The sequence below is a fragment of the Rhodotorula paludigena genome, assembly GCF_050403205.1.
Source record: "Rhodotorula paludigena JCM10292 DNA, Rt_paludigena_JCM10292v1_ctg46, whole genome shotgun sequence".
NCBI lineage: Eukaryota > Fungi > Basidiomycota > Microbotryomycetes > Sporidiobolales > Sporidiobolaceae > Rhodotorula > Rhodotorula paludigena.
Window position 1 is genome coordinate 47,186 of NW_027481412.1, and position 17,560 is coordinate 64,745.

Genomic DNA, 17,560 nt, shown 5'->3' on the forward strand with positions numbered 1-17,560 from the left:
GCGTCGACCTGACCTCACTTGCCCGCTGCTGCTGCCTGCGCTCTGCGACGAACCGAGTGTAGCAGGACCGCACAGTGCACAGCCGCCCGCGCCAGCCCCGCCCGCCATGCTCTTCTCCCGCGCGAGTCCGCTCGTCTCGTCCTTCTCGCGCCTCTCGCTCGCCTCGCCCGCAGCGAGCACGAGCGCAGGGCCGAGTGCAGCGCCCCTCTTCCAGCCCGCGCACCTCCTCCAGGTCCGCAACAAGTCGCTCGTCCCCCGCCGGACAAAGTACCGCAAGGCCCACAAGGGCCGCACCCCCATCGCCATCGGCGGGAGCACAAAGGGCACCACGCTCGAGTGGGGCGACTACGGCCTCCGCGTCAACGAGGCCGTGCGCCTCAGCGCAAAGCACCTCGAGGTTGCCGAGGCGGCCCTCAAGCGCGGCCTCAAGCCCATCAGGGGGAGCAAGGTGTCCGTCCAGCTCTCACTCTCTGACGGTTCTTCCCCTCCTCCGAGCTGACGTGATCGTTCTCTAGGTACCTGCGAGTGTTCCCCGACATTCCCGTGTGCATCAAGGTGGGTCCAGTCTCTGGACGTTCTTGACGGTCACCGACTGACATCTCTCGCTCTTCCTCTTCCAGGGTAACGAGACGCGTATGGGCAAGGGCAAAGGGACGTTCGAGTTTTGGTCGTGCAGGTGCGTCCTGCCGCCGGTCCCCGTCTACGTTGCCATCATGCCTGACATCCTTCGGCGCGCCCAACAGGGCGAAGATGGGACGGGTCATCCTCGAGATCGGCGGGCCGAACCTGCGACCAGAAATTGCGCACTCAGGTGCGTCCGCTTGTGCAGCGGCATGCGGCAAAAGAGGCGGTGCTGACGCTCTCGCCCCTTCCGCAGTGATGAAGCTCGCGGCGGCAAAGCTGCCTTGTACGACCGAGTTTGTCGACCGGACGTCGACGGCGCGCATCGGGTTTGAGGGCATTAGCGCGGAAAAGAAGACGCCGCGAGTGACGACGCTGGGCGCCGTCCAGGCGGCACAGGCAGCAGCAGTCGAGTCGGTGGCGCCGACGACGGTCGTCTGAAATGAACGAAAGCACTTTCACGACTATGTTCTCCTGTCCGTGTCGAGCTACTGCCTTGCTCTGCGCGTGCCGTCGAGTAGGTGTGCGAAGCTTGGACAGCAGGGACTGCTTTCAGCGGAAGCGCATGTCGATCGCCCGGCCCCTTGCACGGCGTTCCTGCCCTTTCTCGATTTGCTGGGCACGGCCTCCTTGACCGGTTTGGCTCGCGACGAGCCAACGAGGAAACACACGGACCGGGCAGGGCGCTGCCGGCCCCTTGGCCGATTCGAGCGTTGGGCTCCAAGTCATCACGCGGTCCTCCGCCGCGGGGGCATCATGACATGCGGGCACCCTGCGCTCTCGCCCACAAGCTTGTTTTTCTCGCCTTCCCTCTCTCTCCGTCTCCCCAACACTCGAGAGAGCAGTCTGCCCAGCATGTACTTGCGCATCCCTCGGTGCGCGCGCTCGCTGTGTGTTTCGCCACTCGACAGTCGCTGACCTCGGCTTCCTTCCGCGTCGGCTCGCTCTCCCACTTTCACTATATTCGCGCCACCTCTCGCCCCAACGACTCCAGTGTCACCGTCTTCGCCCTCACCACCGCGTTGTGCATTACCGAGATTGGTCTCGCGTCGTGGACTTTGGCCGAGTGAGTGCTGTTCCTCGTGAAAGTGCGTTTGACGGTCCGGCAAGCTGACTTGTCCGGCTTGCCGTTGCCTTCTCCCAGCTCGCACGACAAGCAGGACCGCGTCAAGAACACCGTTCCTGGCGCACGCCTCAACCTCGACGATGCGCAGAACGTAGGAAAGGCCGTGACTGCCGCATCTGTACGTCGTCTTCTCCGTGCCTCTGCGAGCCTTCTCAATCGCTTCGCCGCGTCTCGTTGGCGCTAGCTCCTGCTCTAAACCTTCGCTGACTCGTGCTCTGACGCATCGCAGGCGGTCTCGGCAGCCCTGTGTATCGGCATGCTCATCTGGACGCTCGTTCGCCCGCGCGCGAGCGAGACGCTCACGTCGATCCGTATCAAGGAGGGCATGTTCCTCTTTGCGTCGCTCTTCTTCCTCGGCTCGCTCATCCCCGCAACGTACTACACGGCGACTCGCTCGGGCGTCATCACGGCGCCGGTCCCGCAAAGCCTCATCGACGCGTTTGTGCGCGCCAGTGGCGAGGACCTTCGCTGTGGGTTTCTCATGCTTGGCTCGCTACGTCGGATCGAAGACTGAACCTTCGAGTTGCGCCAGACCGCAAGCAGAACACGATCCTGTCGTACCTTTGCACCGGCTGGGTCGCCTTCCTCTTCCTCCTCATCTCGTTCGTCCTCGTCTCGATCGCCGCGCGCAAGACGCTCAAGTACGGCGCCGACCGCACTGGCCCGCTCGACTCGACGCACGAGAAGCACGCTGGCGCGGCACCGACGCACACGGGCGCGACGACCGAGGGCACGCGCTCGATTGACGAGAGCAGGCCGTCGGTCACGATGCAGGAGAAGGGCCCGGGCGCCCTCCACTCCAACCAGGTCTGAGGACGTCAACGTATAGTCATCGCTTAGCTCCAGGTTTCTTTCCTCGTTTCGCACCCTCCGCCTAATGCTCTTCTCGCTCCCTCATTCGTCTTTTGTCAGTCTGTCCTCCTCGAGTCGACTTTTTTCGTACCGTCACTTCGTTGCTGTCGTTACCCCTCGTCTCTCCCATGCGCGTGTATGTGTCGCCCTGCAATGGCCTCTCTACGCAATGCACTATTCTACTCCTCGCCCGCCGCGCGCAGCAGCCCGTATAGCGCGTGCTCCGTCCCGAGCGCATACGTGAACGTCCGGCGCTCGAGCACGCTCTGGAGCGGAGCGGGACCGCCTGATTGCGTCGCTTCGAGCTCGAGACTGAGGAGGTCGATCAGGTCGTCGAGGAGGTGCGCTTGACCCACGGTGATGCCGCTGAAGGAGACGTAGGAGAGGTGGACCTATAGAAGGCAGCGTCAGAGATAGTCACACTGAATAGTAGACAACGCGTTGACGGACGACATGAACGTGGAAATGATCTGCAAACGGAGGATCAGCTTGTGCCGTACGCGAGTCTGGCATTGCACGCACAGTAGGTCGGTTGATAGTGCACAAAGAAGCGCAGCTCGCCCTTCTGGATGCCGTAGCGCTCGATGGCGACACGCTCCGTTTCTTCGCGGATTTTACGCAAGAGCGGGAGATGCCTCGGTCGGAGGTCGCGCAGAGAGCGAATCGAGCGGTCCTGGCAGAGTACGAGGAGGTACAGGGCCGACATGGTCTTCTGGTCCCATTTGCTGCACAGCATGTTTCATGAGCGACGAACCCGGGAGCGAGGCGCGCACACGCACAGGTCTGGCGTCAGGACAAAGCCCGTCTCGACATCGTCATCCCGGTGAAGCACGTTCTCCGCTTCAGCAGTCCCATCGAGGATGTTGTACACCCAGCTGATAGTCGAGGGAGCCAAGCTGGCGATGTACGGCTTGACGACTCGCTCGTACAGTTCGGGCGTCTCGCGGACCAGCCGCGTTTCTTGCACGCTGTACTTTTTGATGTGCTGCACACGCGCACATCAGAACCAGACACAGGCAAATGAGAAGTAAGCACCGACCTTCTCGGTAGCAGGGCAAATGGACGAGAGCTGGACGTCGGCGTTCGCTCGTCCCGGAGCAAACCAGGCAAGTGACGTCGAGTAGATGTCGTTGGCGGTCACCTGCGGGAGTTGGCTTCAGTGGAACGCCTTGGATAGTCGGAAACGGACGTACAGTCTGCGCATTTGACCAAACAGCGGTAGCAGCGAGCGAAGAAGCCTCTCCTGGCGCGAACGGCGTCTTTTCGACCTTGAGGATGCACGGTACCCGATCGTTGCTGCTCTCCGGCACTGCTGTGCCCAGCAGGTACGCAACGATCGCCCGCGGGTCTGCCCAGAGTGCGTTCCCGTCAATCCCGGTCCGCCAACTGATGAGAACGAGGAGAGCCCACCCTCCGAAAGCACGCGCTCAAACTCGAAGCTAGCGAGGAGAGTCTGAGCAGAAAAAAAGCTGGGAGCTCCGGAAGATGCGGATGGAGCCATCAGGGCGGAGTTGGCGGAGGTCAACGAGGCGGATGCGTGAGCCGGCCGAGTCGCTTATCCTCCGCCTGCTACACCGCTTGAGTCCTTTTGCTCCGCTGTGACTGCCTTGCGACGCTAGTTCGAACATGACTGGCGCTGGCGCTGTCTCCGTCGTCGACATCTCGGTCCTCGGCGACCCGCGGGATCTTGCCGCCGCTATCAAGAACGCCCTCTCGACGACTGGTTTTCTCTTTGTTAAGGGGCATGGGCTCGAGCAGCAGGCCGAGGAGATGTTCCGCATCTCGCGTGCGTGCTTTCGCGACACAGCGACTCGATCTGGCGGACTGATCCCTCTTCTCCCTCGACAGAGCGATTCTTCGCAGAAGAAACCGACGAGGAGAAGCGTCGATGTGCTTACCAGAACAACATGGGCTATACCAGGGTTTCGCAAGAGACGTGCGTGGCTTGACTCACTGCGCGAACGGCCGGGACCCACCCTCTCTCCGCAGGCTCGACCCGACACTCCCTGCTCCCGACCTCAAGGAGGGCTTCAACACGGGCCACATCGAGCCCGGGCAGCCTCCCGTACCGTGTCATCCCTTGCCGAGGCTGCTCAATGAGCACATCGACGCGCTCCTCGCCTTCCGGCAAGGCTGCTTCGCCTTTTGCCAGCGCATGCTCGAGGCATTCGCCGTTGCCCTCGACGTACGTGACGCTCTGCTCAGGCGCTCCTTCGGACCCGTTCTGACACAACTGCTTGTCCACAGCTCAAGCCCGACCACTTCACGTCGCAGCACAACCTGAGCGGCGACAACCGCTCCATCCTCCGCTTCCTGCACTACCCCGCCGTACCCGCCGGCGCGCAAGTTGACCCGAACCGCGCGGGCGCTCACACCGACTACGGCAGCTGCACGGCGCTGTTCGTCCAGTCAAATGGTGGCGAGGGCCTACAGATCCTCCCGCCGTCCGAGCCGCTTGAGGGCGGCAAGTGGCAGGACGTCGGGAGCGTCGAGGGCGCGCTGCTCCTCAACATTGGCGACGCGCTCGAGCTGTGGAGCGGGGCAGAGTTCAAGTCGACGCTGCACCGGGCAGGACCTCCTCGCAGCACTCGCTCTTGGAAACAAGACTGACCCTTCTTTGATTGCGCAGGTTCGGCTGCCTTCGCCCATCCCGGCAGAGGGTATCCCTGCTCGCTACTCGATCGCCTGGTTCAACCAGCCCGACGGCGATGCTTCGCTCAAGACGGTCGTCCCCGTCTCGTCCATCTCGGCACGTGTGTCCAGGCTTCGCATCTACTGCTTCACGGCTTCCGGTACTCATGTTCGATCGTGTGACAGGCGACTTGGAGCGCATGGAGCGCAAGGGCGTCACGCCCGGCACCGAGGTCACGTCGGACGAGCACTTGCAGGCGAGGCTGGCGAGCACGTACAAGCAGCGGGCGGTCGCATAGACGTACACTCTATCGCTTTCAACTCCGCACGGGACCAGCTCAGAGAGATGCCCGTCCGGAACAAGCGGATTGCAAGCGCTTCGTGACGCGAACTCGGCAAGCTACGCCTCCTCGATCTCGTCCTCATCCTCCCAGATCTGAAAACCCTCAAGCCCATCTGGCCTGGTCTCCGCCTCCACGCCCTTCTCCCTTAAGGCCGCTGCCGCCTTGACTGCAGCCGCCCGCAGGTCCTGCCCGCGCGCAAGCACGTCCCAGCGCTGCGCTCCCAGCTCAAATACCTCAGCCCCGCTCTGCGCCGCGTCGTCCGGCTTTTCGTGCTCGACTCCCTCTCTGTGCGGGCATGAGCCCGCGTCCCTCGCTGCGCTCACAACCAGCCAGGGCGTCGCGCCGCCTGCGCGAGCGGTGAGGCTTGGCGCCTGCGACGGGGGCCTCGAAGTGCTGTTGCGCTCGCCAGGCGTCACCGCGGCTGGAGGAAGCGACTGAGCAGCGGGCGAAGCGTGTAAAGAAAGTGACGGTGACGAGAGTGAACGAGGTGCGGCGGGCTTGGAAGAGAGTGGCGGATGGGGCTGGCGAGAGAGGTCGAACATCGAGGCCTGAGCGATCGAGCGCGACGTCGAGCGATGCGCGTCAAGCGAGGCGCGGCGAGGAACGACGGCGGGGGGAGCGGGCGAGAGAAGCGGAGCGCCTTCGTGGGTCGCGTGATGCTGCTTATCCTCCTCCGAGCCCATCTCGAGCCTTCCCGCCGCCTGCGAATTATCCTCCGCTCCGGCACCTGCACACTCCGGATTGACGCCCCAGCCCGGTTCGTCTACCTGCTGTGCGAGCGGTGCGACGAGCTCGGCCGCCTCGCGTTCGAGCTGGGCGGCGTAGCGGCGACGCCCGTCGACAAGGTGCTGCGGCTATGCACGAACATCGAGTGAGCTTGATGCTGGCAGCAGCCCATGCCTACGAAACAGACGGTGGTCCCGCTCACCTCTTTGGAGAGAAGCGCGGGCGGAGGAGGCGGGCCCCGAGTCCAAAACGACGTCGTAGCCTCTTCTTCAAGCTGGTCGACGGCGTAGCATTCGTTCGGAAGCGAAAGCGGAGGGACAGCCGTGTAGTTTGCACCGGGCGCGAGAGAGGGCAGGAACGCTGGTGCAGGCGAGGAAGGCGGCTCGAATTGCTCGTGAAAGGGCGGAAGCGGAAACGTCGAAGCAGGGTACATCGGGTATTCGAGCGTCTTCAAAGGCTGCGATAGCGCATGCGTGCGATAGAGCGGAAGAGAAGGCGAGTAGTGACGCTCGTTGAACGGGGTCGACGGATGCGGAACTGGCGAGACGCTCGAGCTGAAGAGGTGCATCTCGCGCGACATCTGGGCTTCGTACATAGAGGGAATGCGAGCTTGTGGCAGAGGCGTGACGGGCAGGTCGTCGCCGTAAGGCGGGTTGCGCCCGCTCGTTGAGAACGGCAGCGGGTCGGACTGGCGCTGCAGAGTCGGGTGATCGCGAAGCGATGAGGCAGTCTCGTAGAAGCTCGACGATCCTGCGTCGAGTGGGTACTGGCCGAAGCCATCGGTCGCAGAGGAAGACGCAGCAGGAAAGCGCGGCGAAGAGACGGGAGCCAGCTGAGCTCGGCGGATTGGGTTCTCGCGGGAGCGAGACGAGCCCGAAAGACACTGCTGGAGCCATGCAGGTGGCGGGCTGAGGCGAGCCGTAGCGGTCGCATTGGTCTACGACATCGACGGGGTCGTGGTCAGACGAGAGAGAAGGTCGAAAGGCAAACCCTCTTCACGGCCAGAAGCATGCGCACCTGCGGGTTCTGCATGAAAGCCGGCATGTCGATTAGTCCGTCGCGCGTGTCGATCGTCTCATTCGCTGTGCAGGTGTAGTTGCGGACGACGGTGCGCCTCTGTCCCGACTGCGGCGAGCGAATCGAAGTGAGTCGGAGCGACGGGAACTCGACACCCGGCACGTCGTCCGTAGCGCGACATGTGTCTTCGCGACTCGTAGAATGGCGCGACCGAGAAGCAGCGCGAGGTGGAAGCGTCCTCCTGCGTTTCAGAGGCGGCGGTGAGGAAGCGATGGGAGGTCGAGACAGCTCGGTACCGCCTGCGCGCAGCTCGGCAGTGCGAGGCTTGTGCTCGATGACCTTGCGCGTGATGCCTACGCTGCGGCCTGCAGTGCTGGCGTCTTGATCGACGAGCGAGTCGAGGTCGCGGGTGAGGCGGTCGAGGCGGGCGTTTAGCGCGCCGGGAGGGATGCCGCTCGCGCGGGTGGCTGCAGTCGAGTGTGCGGCGCTCCTCGCACGCGCGCGTGGCCTCTGTCGCGCTGCATGGCGCGTGAGCGGGTCAGCCAACGCCGAGTGGGGGCGGAGGACGAGGGCGACAGACCGAGCGAGGCGCTGCTCGCGTAGCCAGAGTCGGACACGGTCGACACGAGGCCGTGCAGCGAGTGCACGTCGCTGTCCATCGTCCCAGCGAGGCCGCACTCGGGCGCAGAGAGAGACGTCGCTCGGACCCTCGCGGGCACTTGGCCTTTGTCGCTCCACTCGACTCGCACAGATCCGGACAGTGAGCAGCACAGACAGCGTCGTACTCCTGCCCCTACTCACGCCAGCCCCGCCCGCAGTGGTCCGGGAACTCGTCACCCTTCAAGTCGGTGCGTCCCTCTCTCGCTCCACCTTGGCTGCGACGCCCCCCTCGCGGCCAGTGCGCGCAGGCGGGCAGCAGGGCTGACTGTAGAGCACCCGTGCAGGCCAGGCCGGCAACCAGGTCGCCACGTCGTTCTGGGAGACGGTCCTCAAGGAGCATGGCCTCAACAACGAGGGCAACATCGAGGACGGCGCAACCCACGTCCAGACCGACAGGCTCGACGTCTTCTTCTCCGAGGCAGGTGCGTGCATGCCTGCCGGGGTAGCTGGGCGGAACAGGCGGGCGCCGTCGAGGCGAGTTGCTGAGTCGCCCCACCTCTGCCTCGTCGTCCCTTGCCGCACTCAGAAAACAAGAAGTATGTCCCGCGAGGACTGCAGATCGACCTCGAGCCCTCAACAGGCGACGCCATTCGCGGCTCCAAGCTCGGCCACCTCTTCCGCCCGTAGGCCGTCTCCTCGCGCTCCCGGTGCTTCCGCTCACGCGGCCTCACGCGCGCGCGCAGTTCCGGCTTCATCTTCGGCAGCAGCGGCGCGGGAAACAACTGGGCCAAGGGCTACTACACCGAGGGCGCCGAGCTCGTCGACCAGATCCTCGACCAGCTGCGGCACGAGACCGAGGCGTGCGACAACCTCCAGGGCTTCCAGCTCGTGCACTCGCTCGGCGGCGGCACCGGATCCGGACTCGGCACGCTGCTCCTCGGCAAGCTCCGCGAGGAGTACCCCGACCGCATGCTCGCGACCTACTCGATCCTGCCGTCGCCCAAGGTGTCGGAGACGGTCGTCGAGCCTTACAACGCCGTCCTGTCGTTCCACCAGCTCACCGAGAACGCCGACCTCGTCTTCAATTTTGGTGCGTTGCAGTTGGTCGTGCAGTGAGCTACAACTGCTGACTCGATTGCCTCCCTCCAACAGACAACGAGGCGCTGTACGACATCCTCAACAAGACGCTCAAGAAGCCGAACCCGACCTACCCCGACCTCAATAACCTCATTGCCAAGGTCCGTCTTCTACGCCCGGCCGATGCAGCCGTCTCTGATGTACTCTCCACCCGCAGGTCATGTCGGGCATCACGACGCCGCTGCGCTTCCCGGGGCAGCTCAACTCGGACCTGCGCAAGCTCGCGACGAACCTGATCCCGTTCCCGCGCCTGCACTTCCTCACGACGTCGTACGCCCCGCTCGCGTCGGCGTCGGCCCAGTCGTACCAGAAGCTGTCGGTGCCCGACCTGACGCAGCAGCTCCTCGACCCGGGACACGCCATGGCCGCGAGCGACATCCGCAGCGGCAAATTCCTCACCGCCGCGGCCTACTTCCGCGGAGAGAACGTGTCGAGTCGTGCGGTCGAGGAGGCCATGCTCGGCATTCAGCAGAAGGTGCGCGCGACGACACTCCCATGCAACCTCTTTCCGGCCACGGTGGCTAATTGCTTCGCCTTTGTTGTTTCGCGCAGAACTCGGAGCACTTTGTCGAGTGGATTCCGAACTGCACGCAGACGGCGCTCACGTCGGTCCCCGCGGCCGACTCGCCCATGTCGGCGACCTTCATCTCGAACAACACCTGCGTCCAGGCAAGTCCTTGCAGACTCTCTCGCGCCGCCCTGCCATGCCCACAAGGAGTTTCTGACACTGCTCGACGCCCCGCAGGACCTGTTCCGCCGCACGCATGCCCAGTTCAGCGGCCTGTTCCGCCGCAAGGCCTTCCTGCACTGGTACACGGGCGAGGGCATGGACGAGATGGAGATGACCGAGGCCGAGTCGAACGTGATCGACCTCGTGGCCGAGTACCAGCAGTACCAGGAGGCGGGCGTCGACGACTACGAGGAGGAGTACGCGGAGGAGGGCGCGTACGAGGGCGAGGAGGGGGCGCCCGTCGAGGAGCAATAGCGCTGGGCCGGCCTCTCGGCACGCTTTGTACAGTATCCTATAGCGTCGTGCAACTCTAGTCGACCGGTCTTAGTCGGAGCCGGCGAGAGTGACTTGGCCGTGCTGCCGCCCCCTTTTCCCCTCTCCGCCTCTCCCCTTCTCGCGCTTGCCGCTGACTCTGCAGACTCGCCGAGAGACGCGCGCGTGCTGTGCGAGCTTGCGTGCCCTCTCTCAGTCAGCTAGCGGGCACCCTACACAGCTCCTACCTCACGATGTACCGCTCGCGCGCCCAGCAGACGGGCGCCAACGAGGCTCCGCTCGCGACGCAGCGCCGCTGGGGCGGCGGCGGAGGCGGCGACGGCGGTGGGCCGCCCCCGCCCCCGCCTCCTCACGACTCGTACGGCGGCGGGTACGGTGGCGGGGGCGGGCGCGATGATTACGGACGCGGCGGAGGAGGGTACGGCCGCGACGACCGCGACCGCGAGCGCGACCGCGGAGGCTACGGCGGGGGCTACGAGGACCGCGGACGCCCGTCGAGCCGCTTCGACGACCGCGGCGCCGGTCCCGCGCCGCCTGGCTTTGGCGCCCCGGGAGGATTCGACGACCGCGGGCGCATGCTCCCGCCGCCGTCGAGCGCGGGCCTCCCGCCCATGCCGCCCCCGCCGGCGAGCGAGCCGCCCGCGCCGCCGGGCGAGCGCAAGAGGAAGAGCCGCTGGGGCGACAAGGCGGAGGACTCGGCCGTGCCCGTCGCCATCACGGGCGGCGTGCAGGAGCGCGACCTCGAGGCGTATGCTCGTGCGTGCTTCTACCTCTCTCCAAAGCTCGTCGATCCCATGTACTGACCCGTGATCCGCCCGCCCGCAGTGCAACTTCGCCTCGACGAGATCCAGCGCTCGCTCCGCACGGGCAACGTCGTCCCTCCCGACCATGCGCGCTCGCCCTCGCCGCCGCCGACGTACGACTCGCACGGTCGGCGTACCAACACGCGCGAGGTGCGGTACCGCAAGCGGCTCGAGGACGAGCGCATGCGCCTTGTCGACCGCCAGATCAAGCTCGACCCCAACTTCCGCCCGCCGGCAGAGTACCTCATGGCCAAGCGCCAGTCGTCCGGCCGCCCGACCGACAAGGTCTACATCCCCGTCAAGGAATTCCCCGAGATCAACTTCTTCGGTCTGCTCGTCGGCCCGCGTGGCAACTCGCTCAAGAAGATGGAGCGCGACTCCGGCGCGCGCATCTCGATTCGCGGCAAGGGCTCCGTCAAGGAGGGCAAGGGTCGCCCCGGGCACCGCGAGGAGGACGAGAACGACGAGCTGCACTGCTTGATCACGGCCGAGACCGAGGAGAAGGTGCAGAACTGCGTCAAGCTCATCAACTCGGTCATCGAGACGGTGCGTTCCTTTCGTGACTCTTGTTTCTCGCGCTCGGTGCTCACTGACTCGCTCTTTCCAGGCGGCCTCCGTCCCCGAAGGTCAGAACGACCACAAGCGCAACCAGCTGCGTGAGCTCGCCGCGCTCAACGGTACCCTCCGTGACGACGAGAACCAGGTCTGCCAGTGCGTCCAATTTCCTGGATCTGCTTGCTCTGATGCACACTGACTCGTCGGCTTTCGCAGGAACTGCGGCAACCTCGGTCACCGCAAGTACGACTGTCCCGAGCAGAAGAACTGGAGCGCCAACATCATCTGCCGAGTCTGCGGCGGCGGTCCGTTCTTTCGCTTCCTCGCCTGTTCGATCAGTGCTCTGACAGCCTTGCTTCCCGCAGCCGGTCACATGGCCCGCGACTGTACGCAGCGCCGCGGCGGCTTTGGTGGTCCTCCCGGCTTTGGCGGTCCGCCTCAGCCAGGTATGGGGGGCCCGCCCTCGACGGCGCAGCAGTTCGACTCGGAGTACGCGTCGCTCATGGCCGAGCTTGGCGAGACGACCGCCGCGCCGCCCATGGCCGAGGGCGCCGGCGGCGCACCCGGCGCGCCCAACCCGCAGGCGATGGGCATGGGCATGGCGCCGCAGCAGCCGCTCGACGAGAACGGCAACAAGATCCCGCCGTGGCGCATTCCTGGCAACTGGTGCGTCTTGCCTCGCAGTCTCGCTGTCGCGGACGCTGGCTCACCCGCTCGCTTGGCCTTTCGCAGGAACCCCCCGATGGGCGGTGGTGGCTACAATCGCGGCCCGCCTGGCGGCATGCCTGGGCGTCAGCCTCCCCCTCCCCCGCCGCCTGCACCGTACGGCGGTGCGCAGCCGGCCAACGGGTACGGCGGGTACCAGCAGGCGCCGGGCGGCTATGGCGGTGGTGGCTGTGCGTACTCTTTCTCCGCCTCTTGCGCTCTTCGTTGCTAATCATGAACAACCTCTCAGACGGCGGGTACCAGGCTCCGCCCCAGCAAGGATACGGCGGCGGTTACCCCGGCGGCGGCTATTAACTGACTCTCCTTCTTCTGTGTACTCCCCTCGTTTCGTCTCCCCTACTAACCCTCACAAAACTGACGCGACTCGTCTCCATCTGTGTACCACCATTCACTCGCTACTAACCCCCCTCTGGCTCGACTGACCTGCCCAGCCATGTTATCAGACCTGCCTTGCGTGCTTCGTGTTTGCGGCAGCTGACCATGCAGAGACTGGCGCGAGACGAGTGCTGACTCCCGCTGTAGCGAGGTCTGCGAGTGGAGTGCACACGCGCAATATTGCAACGGCTCGATGCCCGGCAACCTCCAAGTCCGAGGCGGGCGGCTCCGAAAAGCGCAAGTCTCGATCGCCTCGTGTGCTCCGTTCCGCTGCCGTCCCGACTGCACTGTTTCCTGCTTTGTCCAGCCGGCCAGCCTCCCCCAGTCTGCTTCGTCTCTTGAGCCTGCTGCATACCTAAGAGCACCGTCGTGCCCCGCCTTTCGTTCCACCGCGCATCGCTCAACCCCCACAGTCTATTCCGGCTCGCTCTCTCCTTCTCCTCGCCATCCGCCTTACCAGACCCTTGGTCCTCCAGCTAGCAAGCACCGCCTCGTCCTCAGTGCATGGCCGGCCCCTCGCCGCTCTCCGGCCGCCGCGGCCTCCTCACGTCGCTCATCCTCTCGCGTCGGGGACTTGCCTCTCTCGCAGCACTCGCCCTCATCAGCTGGCTCTTCCTCTGGCGCCCGGCAGACTCGCCCGCCGACACCGCGCCGAGCGACGGACACGGCTGGTCCGCACAGAAGCTCCGCAACGCGTGGAGCTGGGGCCGAGGCGCCGCGCAGGACGAGGAGCGGAACGCCCCTGCTTCAACGCGACCCGATCCAGCGGGTCTCGCGATCGAGCCGAACACGCCGGCCAAGCACAACAAGGAGCAGCAACACGCTGCGCCTGCGGCCGAGCGGCCAAAGCAGGTCCTGTACCCGGTGGACTTCCACCGTGGAACGGAGAACGACGACGACGACAAGCCTCTGATCTTGCCCGTCGACCACTCGTCCTCGGCCTCGCGTCCCAACGACGACGACGAAGGAGATGCGGCGGCGCGCGTGCACGCCCCGCCGCCCGGGTCCGACAGCGCCGACGACGAAGCAGGCCTGCCTGCCGCGCGACCCGGCTGGGTGCGCAAGCCGTTCGGGCAGGCGCGCGAGGGCCTGTCGGCTGTCCGCGCGGGCAAGGCCGGGACGGCCGCGGGCGCGGCGCATCGCGAAGGGTTGTTGACGAGCGAGGAGATGGACGAGATGGACGCCAGGGCGGAGGAGCGCATGCGGCTCAATGGGAACGGCCGCGGCGCGGGACGACGACCTGCCGCCGCCGCCGCCGCCGCGCAGAAGGCCGAAGAGGAGGAGGACGACGAGGCGTTTGACGACTACGAGAAGGAGTGGGTGCCCGCGCCCGACGGCGACGAGGCCCAGTCGGGCACGCGTCTGTCGCCACTCAACGACGTCGACGACGACGACGAGTTTGCGCTCGCCGACGCCCCCGCCGTAGCTGTCGCCGCGCAGGACGCCGCCGCGCGCGCGCCCCTCGCCGCCGTCGCGCACAAGGGCGCCGCCGCGCCAGACTCTTCCGGCCCGGCGGCCGACGACGCGAGCGGCGCGCACGCCGCTGCTCCCGCTGCGCATGCTCCGGTCCCGCCTCCACCTGCTGCCCCGGCCGAAGACGAGCCCGCCGACAAGGCGGCCGAACCTGCCGGCCCGGCGCTGCCCAAGATTGGCACGGGTGGGCGGCTCGGCGGCGGTGGGATCGCGCACGAGAAGCCGCCGCAGCGCGTCGGGGCGGGTGCAAAGGCCGGCGAGGTCGTCGCCAAGGAGGCGGGGCGGAGGGTCGGGACGGGCGCGAGGCCCGGAGCCAAGGGGATGGGCATCAGCCGCAAGGTGCGGAGGCGGTGAGGGACGGGTGGGACGGTTGTACGCTCTTATCTGTTGTGCCAATATCCTCCTCGCTCTCGTCGGAAAGTGCAAGACGAGATACAGATCCTTGCAGGTCTGGGACAGGTCCGTGTCGAAAGAGAGGAAGAAAGCACAACGACGAAAGAGCGAAGGGGCAGGAGAGAATGGTAGCTACGATACGGGTATGATGGGACAGGCAGGAGGTCGAGAGGAATCAGACGGCGGCGACGGCCTCGTCGAGGAGCGCGCCGAGGCGGTCGGTGCCCGACGCCATGTGCTCCTTGTACGTCATGAACTGCTCGAGGGCCTGCTCGAACGCCTGGCGGTTCACGCGGCGGAGCGCGCTCGTCTGCTCGCTGACGGCCATGCGCCTGCGGAGGAGGAGACGAGGTGAGCACGCGGACATGCGGATAGAGTGAGCGCGCAAGGGGCGAACGCACTCGACGACGCGCTGCTCGTAGCGGTGGTTGGCCGCGGCGAGGGCATACTCCATGCTGGCGCTGATGGCGCTGACCTGGTTCTGGAGACGCTCGAGCTCTGCGCTCGACGTCGCGACCTCGCGGTCGATGGCCTGCTGCATCTGGTCCTTCTCGCGGTCGACGACGTCGAGCTCCTGCTCGTGCTGCGCCTCGCGGTCGCCGAGGTCGCCGAGGGCCTCTTTGATGCGCGTGAGCTCCTCCTCGACCTTGACGCCCTGGAGCGACAGGTCGCGCACCTCGTTGCGCGTGTTGGTGCGCAGGCTCTGCAGCGCGGGCTTGACGACGTGCGCGAGGCCCTCGGGGACGGGGTTCTCGCTCGCGCCGTTGACCTCTTGCGCAAACGGCACGTCCTCGAACCCCTTGACGGGCCCGTCGAGGAGTCCGAGCTGCTGCGCCTTGTCGTCGTACTCGGCGCACAGCTGCGTCGCCTCGTCAATCTTCTTGTTGAGGTCGATCTCGAGCGACATGGTCTTGGACAGCACCGAGCGGTACCGCGTCTGGACGTCCTGCAGCTGTCGCGTGAGGTTGGCCCGATCCGACGAGAGCGACTGGATCTCGAGCGGCGTGAGCTTCTGCTCCTTGACCTGCCGGTCGAGGCGGCCCATCAGCGCGCGCTTCTCGTCGCGGTCCTTGACTGTGCGGTGCGCAGGCGCAGGCAACCGAAAGTCAGCAAAGCCGGGAGCGGGGTAGTCTGTCGACGGAGCGGAAGGTACCGGCCATCTCGATGTCGCGCTCGGCGAGCACCTTGTCGCGCTTGTCGTTCTCGACGCGCTTCTCCTGGTCGCGGCACCACGTGTCGGCCTTGACAATGTCGCGCTTGAGCGAGTCTTGGTACGTGCGGTACGCGTCGATCGGGTCCTGCGACGCGAAGCGCGCGAGTGTCGCGCGGTCAGTCCCATGCTGAGAGTCGCTCGAGAGAAAAAGTGAGACGAACGGGGTCGGCAGTCAGCGCTTTCCACTCGGCTTCGAGCGCGGCGTGCTCGGCGCGGACGGCTTCGACGCGTTCGCGAAGAGCGGCCTGCGACGCCTCTGCAGGGCGCGACAAAGCGACCGGTCAGCCACTGCTCCCTCGCTCAAGCCCGCACGACGGAACGCAACGCACCGATCGTCTCCCTGAGCTGCTCCTCCTCGAGCGGGAACGCGACGGGGCCCTCTGCATCGTCCGGGTCGAGGGGCTCTCCGCCGCCGTCGAGGAAGCGCGGGTACACGCTCGCGCAGTGGTCGAGCCACGCGTGCGCCTTGATGTCCTCGCCGACGCGGTCGCGGTAGTCGAGCGCCGGGATGTGCAGCTCGACGTCGGACGAGAAGGCTTGCTCGCGGGCCTGGGCGCGGGACCGGGCGCGGGCGGGGCTCGTCAGTCTCTCTCGTCGCGTCGCAAGCGAAAAGGTGAGGGCAAAGAGGACGAACGCACCTCGATGACCTTGACGAACCAGTGGAGCATGGCGAGCATGTTGGGCCAGCTCTGCGCCGACCCGACGGCCTGGAGGTGGCTCTTGGTGATCGAGTCGGCAAACGGATACTGCACGGCGCGGAGCGTCTGCATGACCTCGTCTGCGAGCTTGGCGCCGGCATTCTTGTCGCGCGCGGCCGTGGGGCCCGCCGCGGCGCCCGAGCCGACAAACTTGATGGCCGGGTCGTAGAGCGTGACGAGGAACTTGAACATGTGCTCAAACTGGGGGCCCGTCGGCGTCAGGAGCTCCTTTTGCGAGACGGCGTGCTGCCGGAGCGTGCAAAAGGCGATGATGTCGTCGGCCATGCGCTCGCGCGTCGTGCGCGGGCGCGGGTCGCGCGGGTCCTTGAGCGCGCGCAGGAGCTGCCCGCCCATCGACGAGCCAATGTGCCCGCCGGGCGTCGAGAGGCCCATCGTCGGCCCGCCCATCGACGCCGACATGGTTCCGCGGCGGTAGGTCGACGTGCGGCGCTCGCTGCGGGGCGGGAGAGGCGCGGGTGAGTGCATGTCTGCACAGAAGTTGGGAGCAAGAGAGAGCGGGGACGCACCTGGGCGGGGCATAGTCGTGCGCGGTCGGGGCCATCGAGCTGCGGAGCGCGCCCTGGCTCCGCGCGACGCTCATGCTCGCGCCGAGCATGGGCCCGCCCGTGGCCTGTGCGGACGAGTACATGTGGCCGGCGCGGCTGGCCGTCATGGGGGGTTCGCCGGCGTGGCGACTTGCGCCGGGAGCGGGTCCGCCATGGCCCTGGGAGAAGTGGCCCTGGCTGCTACTGCCCTGGCTGCTCGCGGCGGGGTGATCGTAGGCTGCTGCTGCTGCGCCGGGTGCGATCGAGGCCCTTGCGCGGTGCGGGACCGAGTGGGCGAGGGACTGGCGCGGGAGGGCCGAGGAGGACGAGGAGGATGCGGCCTGGGGTGCGAGGGACTGGCGGAGGGTGGTGGCGGGGCGCGGGATGGACGAGGGGACTTGGAGCCCACCCGAGGGGGCCTGGAGGGTGCGCCTGCGGTCGCCCATGGCCGGCGAGAGCGTGGAAGGCTCGAGGTTGAACGAAGCAAGCGGAGCGAGAGACGACAGGCCAAGCGAAGCGAGCGGGGTGTGCGAGGGGTGACGCAGGCTTCTGGAGTGTGCTCTGGCCAGCACACGGCTGCTCCCAGTCGTCGCAAGCAGAGAGTCGCGGGCGAGAGAAAGCGGCAGAGACGGAAAGAGCGAGACGCGTCTCGTCGCGACTCGCCTCGGACGGCGACCGCTCGCGAGGGCTGCAGACCAGCGCACGAGACTCAGAGTGCCAGC

General features: G+C 66.3%; 9 protein-coding genes across 9 annotated transcripts; 6 read left to right on the forward strand and 3 right to left on the reverse strand.

Moving 5' to 3' along the window:
• Positions 1-106: 106 nt before the first annotated feature.
• MRPL16 (mitochondrial 54S ribosomal protein uL16m MRPL16) lies at positions 107-1,062 on the forward strand (the record flags this gene model as incomplete). Its single annotated transcript, XM_076651136.1, has 5 exons — positions 107-450; positions 516-555; positions 621-676; positions 744-811; positions 878-1,062. 5 exons carry the CDS (start codon positions 107-109, stop codon positions 1,060-1,062), a joined length of 693 nt encoding a protein of 230 aa, XP_076503291.1.
• A 414-nt stretch (positions 1,063-1,476) lies between these two features.
• Positions 1,477-2,560, forward strand: JCM10292_007282 (uncharacterized protein; the record flags this gene model as incomplete). The annotated part of the gene is made up of 5 exons (XM_076651137.1): positions 1,477-1,496; positions 1,616-1,687; positions 1,766-1,865; positions 1,977-2,217; positions 2,280-2,560. The coding sequence occupies 5 exons, from the start codon at positions 1,477-1,479 to the stop codon at positions 2,558-2,560; spliced, it is 714 nt and encodes a 237-aa protein (XP_076503292.1).
• A 218-nt stretch (positions 2,561-2,778) lies between these two features.
• On the reverse strand, positions 2,779-4,100 carry JCM10292_007283 (uncharacterized protein; the record flags this gene model as incomplete). The annotated part of the gene is made up of 7 exons (XM_076651138.1): positions 2,779-2,991; positions 3,050-3,069; positions 3,122-3,324; positions 3,379-3,584; positions 3,639-3,740; positions 3,793-3,947; positions 4,010-4,100. 7 exons carry the CDS (start codon positions 4,098-4,100, stop codon positions 2,779-2,781), a joined length of 990 nt encoding a protein of 329 aa, XP_076503293.1.
• Positions 4,101-4,225: 125 nt separating this feature from the next.
• On the forward strand, positions 4,226-5,529 carry JCM10292_007284 (uncharacterized protein; the record flags this gene model as incomplete). The annotated part of the gene is made up of 6 exons (XM_076651139.1): positions 4,226-4,385; positions 4,448-4,535; positions 4,589-4,784; positions 4,847-5,167; positions 5,229-5,352; positions 5,417-5,529. 6 exons carry the CDS (start codon positions 4,226-4,228, stop codon positions 5,527-5,529), a joined length of 1,002 nt encoding a protein of 333 aa, XP_076503294.1.
• Positions 5,530-5,630: 101 nt separating this feature from the next.
• JCM10292_007285 (uncharacterized protein) lies at positions 5,631-7,344 on the reverse strand (the record flags this gene model as incomplete). The annotated part of the gene is made up of 3 exons (XM_076651140.1): positions 5,631-6,428; positions 6,503-7,237; positions 7,318-7,344. 3 exons carry the CDS (start codon positions 7,342-7,344, stop codon positions 5,631-5,633), a joined length of 1,560 nt encoding a protein of 519 aa, XP_076503295.1.
• A 495-nt stretch (positions 7,345-7,839) lies between these two features.
• On the forward strand, positions 7,840-10,039 carry JCM10292_007286 (tubulin beta chain; the record flags this gene model as incomplete). Its single annotated transcript, XM_076651141.1, has 9 exons — positions 7,840-7,846; positions 8,136-8,165; positions 8,262-8,399; positions 8,504-8,600; positions 8,661-9,007; positions 9,070-9,155; positions 9,212-9,529; positions 9,607-9,723; positions 9,800-10,039. The coding sequence occupies 9 exons, from the start codon at positions 7,840-7,842 to the stop codon at positions 10,037-10,039; spliced, it is 1,380 nt and encodes a 459-aa protein (XP_076503296.1).
• A 251-nt stretch (positions 10,040-10,290) lies between these two features.
• Positions 10,291-12,435, forward strand: JCM10292_007287 (uncharacterized protein; the record flags this gene model as incomplete). Its single annotated transcript, XM_076651142.1, has 7 exons — positions 10,291-10,813; positions 10,883-11,406; positions 11,468-11,571; positions 11,632-11,720; positions 11,781-12,081; positions 12,148-12,311; positions 12,371-12,435. 7 exons carry the CDS (start codon positions 10,291-10,293, stop codon positions 12,433-12,435), a joined length of 1,770 nt encoding a protein of 589 aa, XP_076503297.1.
• A 585-nt stretch (positions 12,436-13,020) lies between these two features.
• Positions 13,021-14,343, forward strand: JCM10292_007288 (uncharacterized protein; the record flags this gene model as incomplete). Its single annotated transcript, XM_076651143.1, has 1 exon — positions 13,021-14,343. One exon carries the CDS (start codon positions 13,021-13,023, stop codon positions 14,341-14,343), a length of 1,323 nt encoding a protein of 440 aa, XP_076503298.1.
• A 214-nt stretch (positions 14,344-14,557) lies between these two features.
• On the reverse strand, positions 14,558-17,284 carry NDC80 (kinetochore-associated Ndc80 complex subunit NDC80; the record flags this gene model as incomplete). Its single annotated transcript, XM_076651144.1, has 7 exons — positions 14,558-14,714; positions 14,784-15,456; positions 15,536-15,680; positions 15,757-15,851; positions 15,925-16,144; positions 16,234-16,747; positions 16,821-17,284. The coding sequence occupies 7 exons, from the start codon at positions 17,282-17,284 to the stop codon at positions 14,558-14,560; spliced, it is 2,268 nt and encodes a 755-aa protein (XP_076503299.1).
• Between the last annotated feature and the right edge of the window lie 276 nt (positions 17,285-17,560).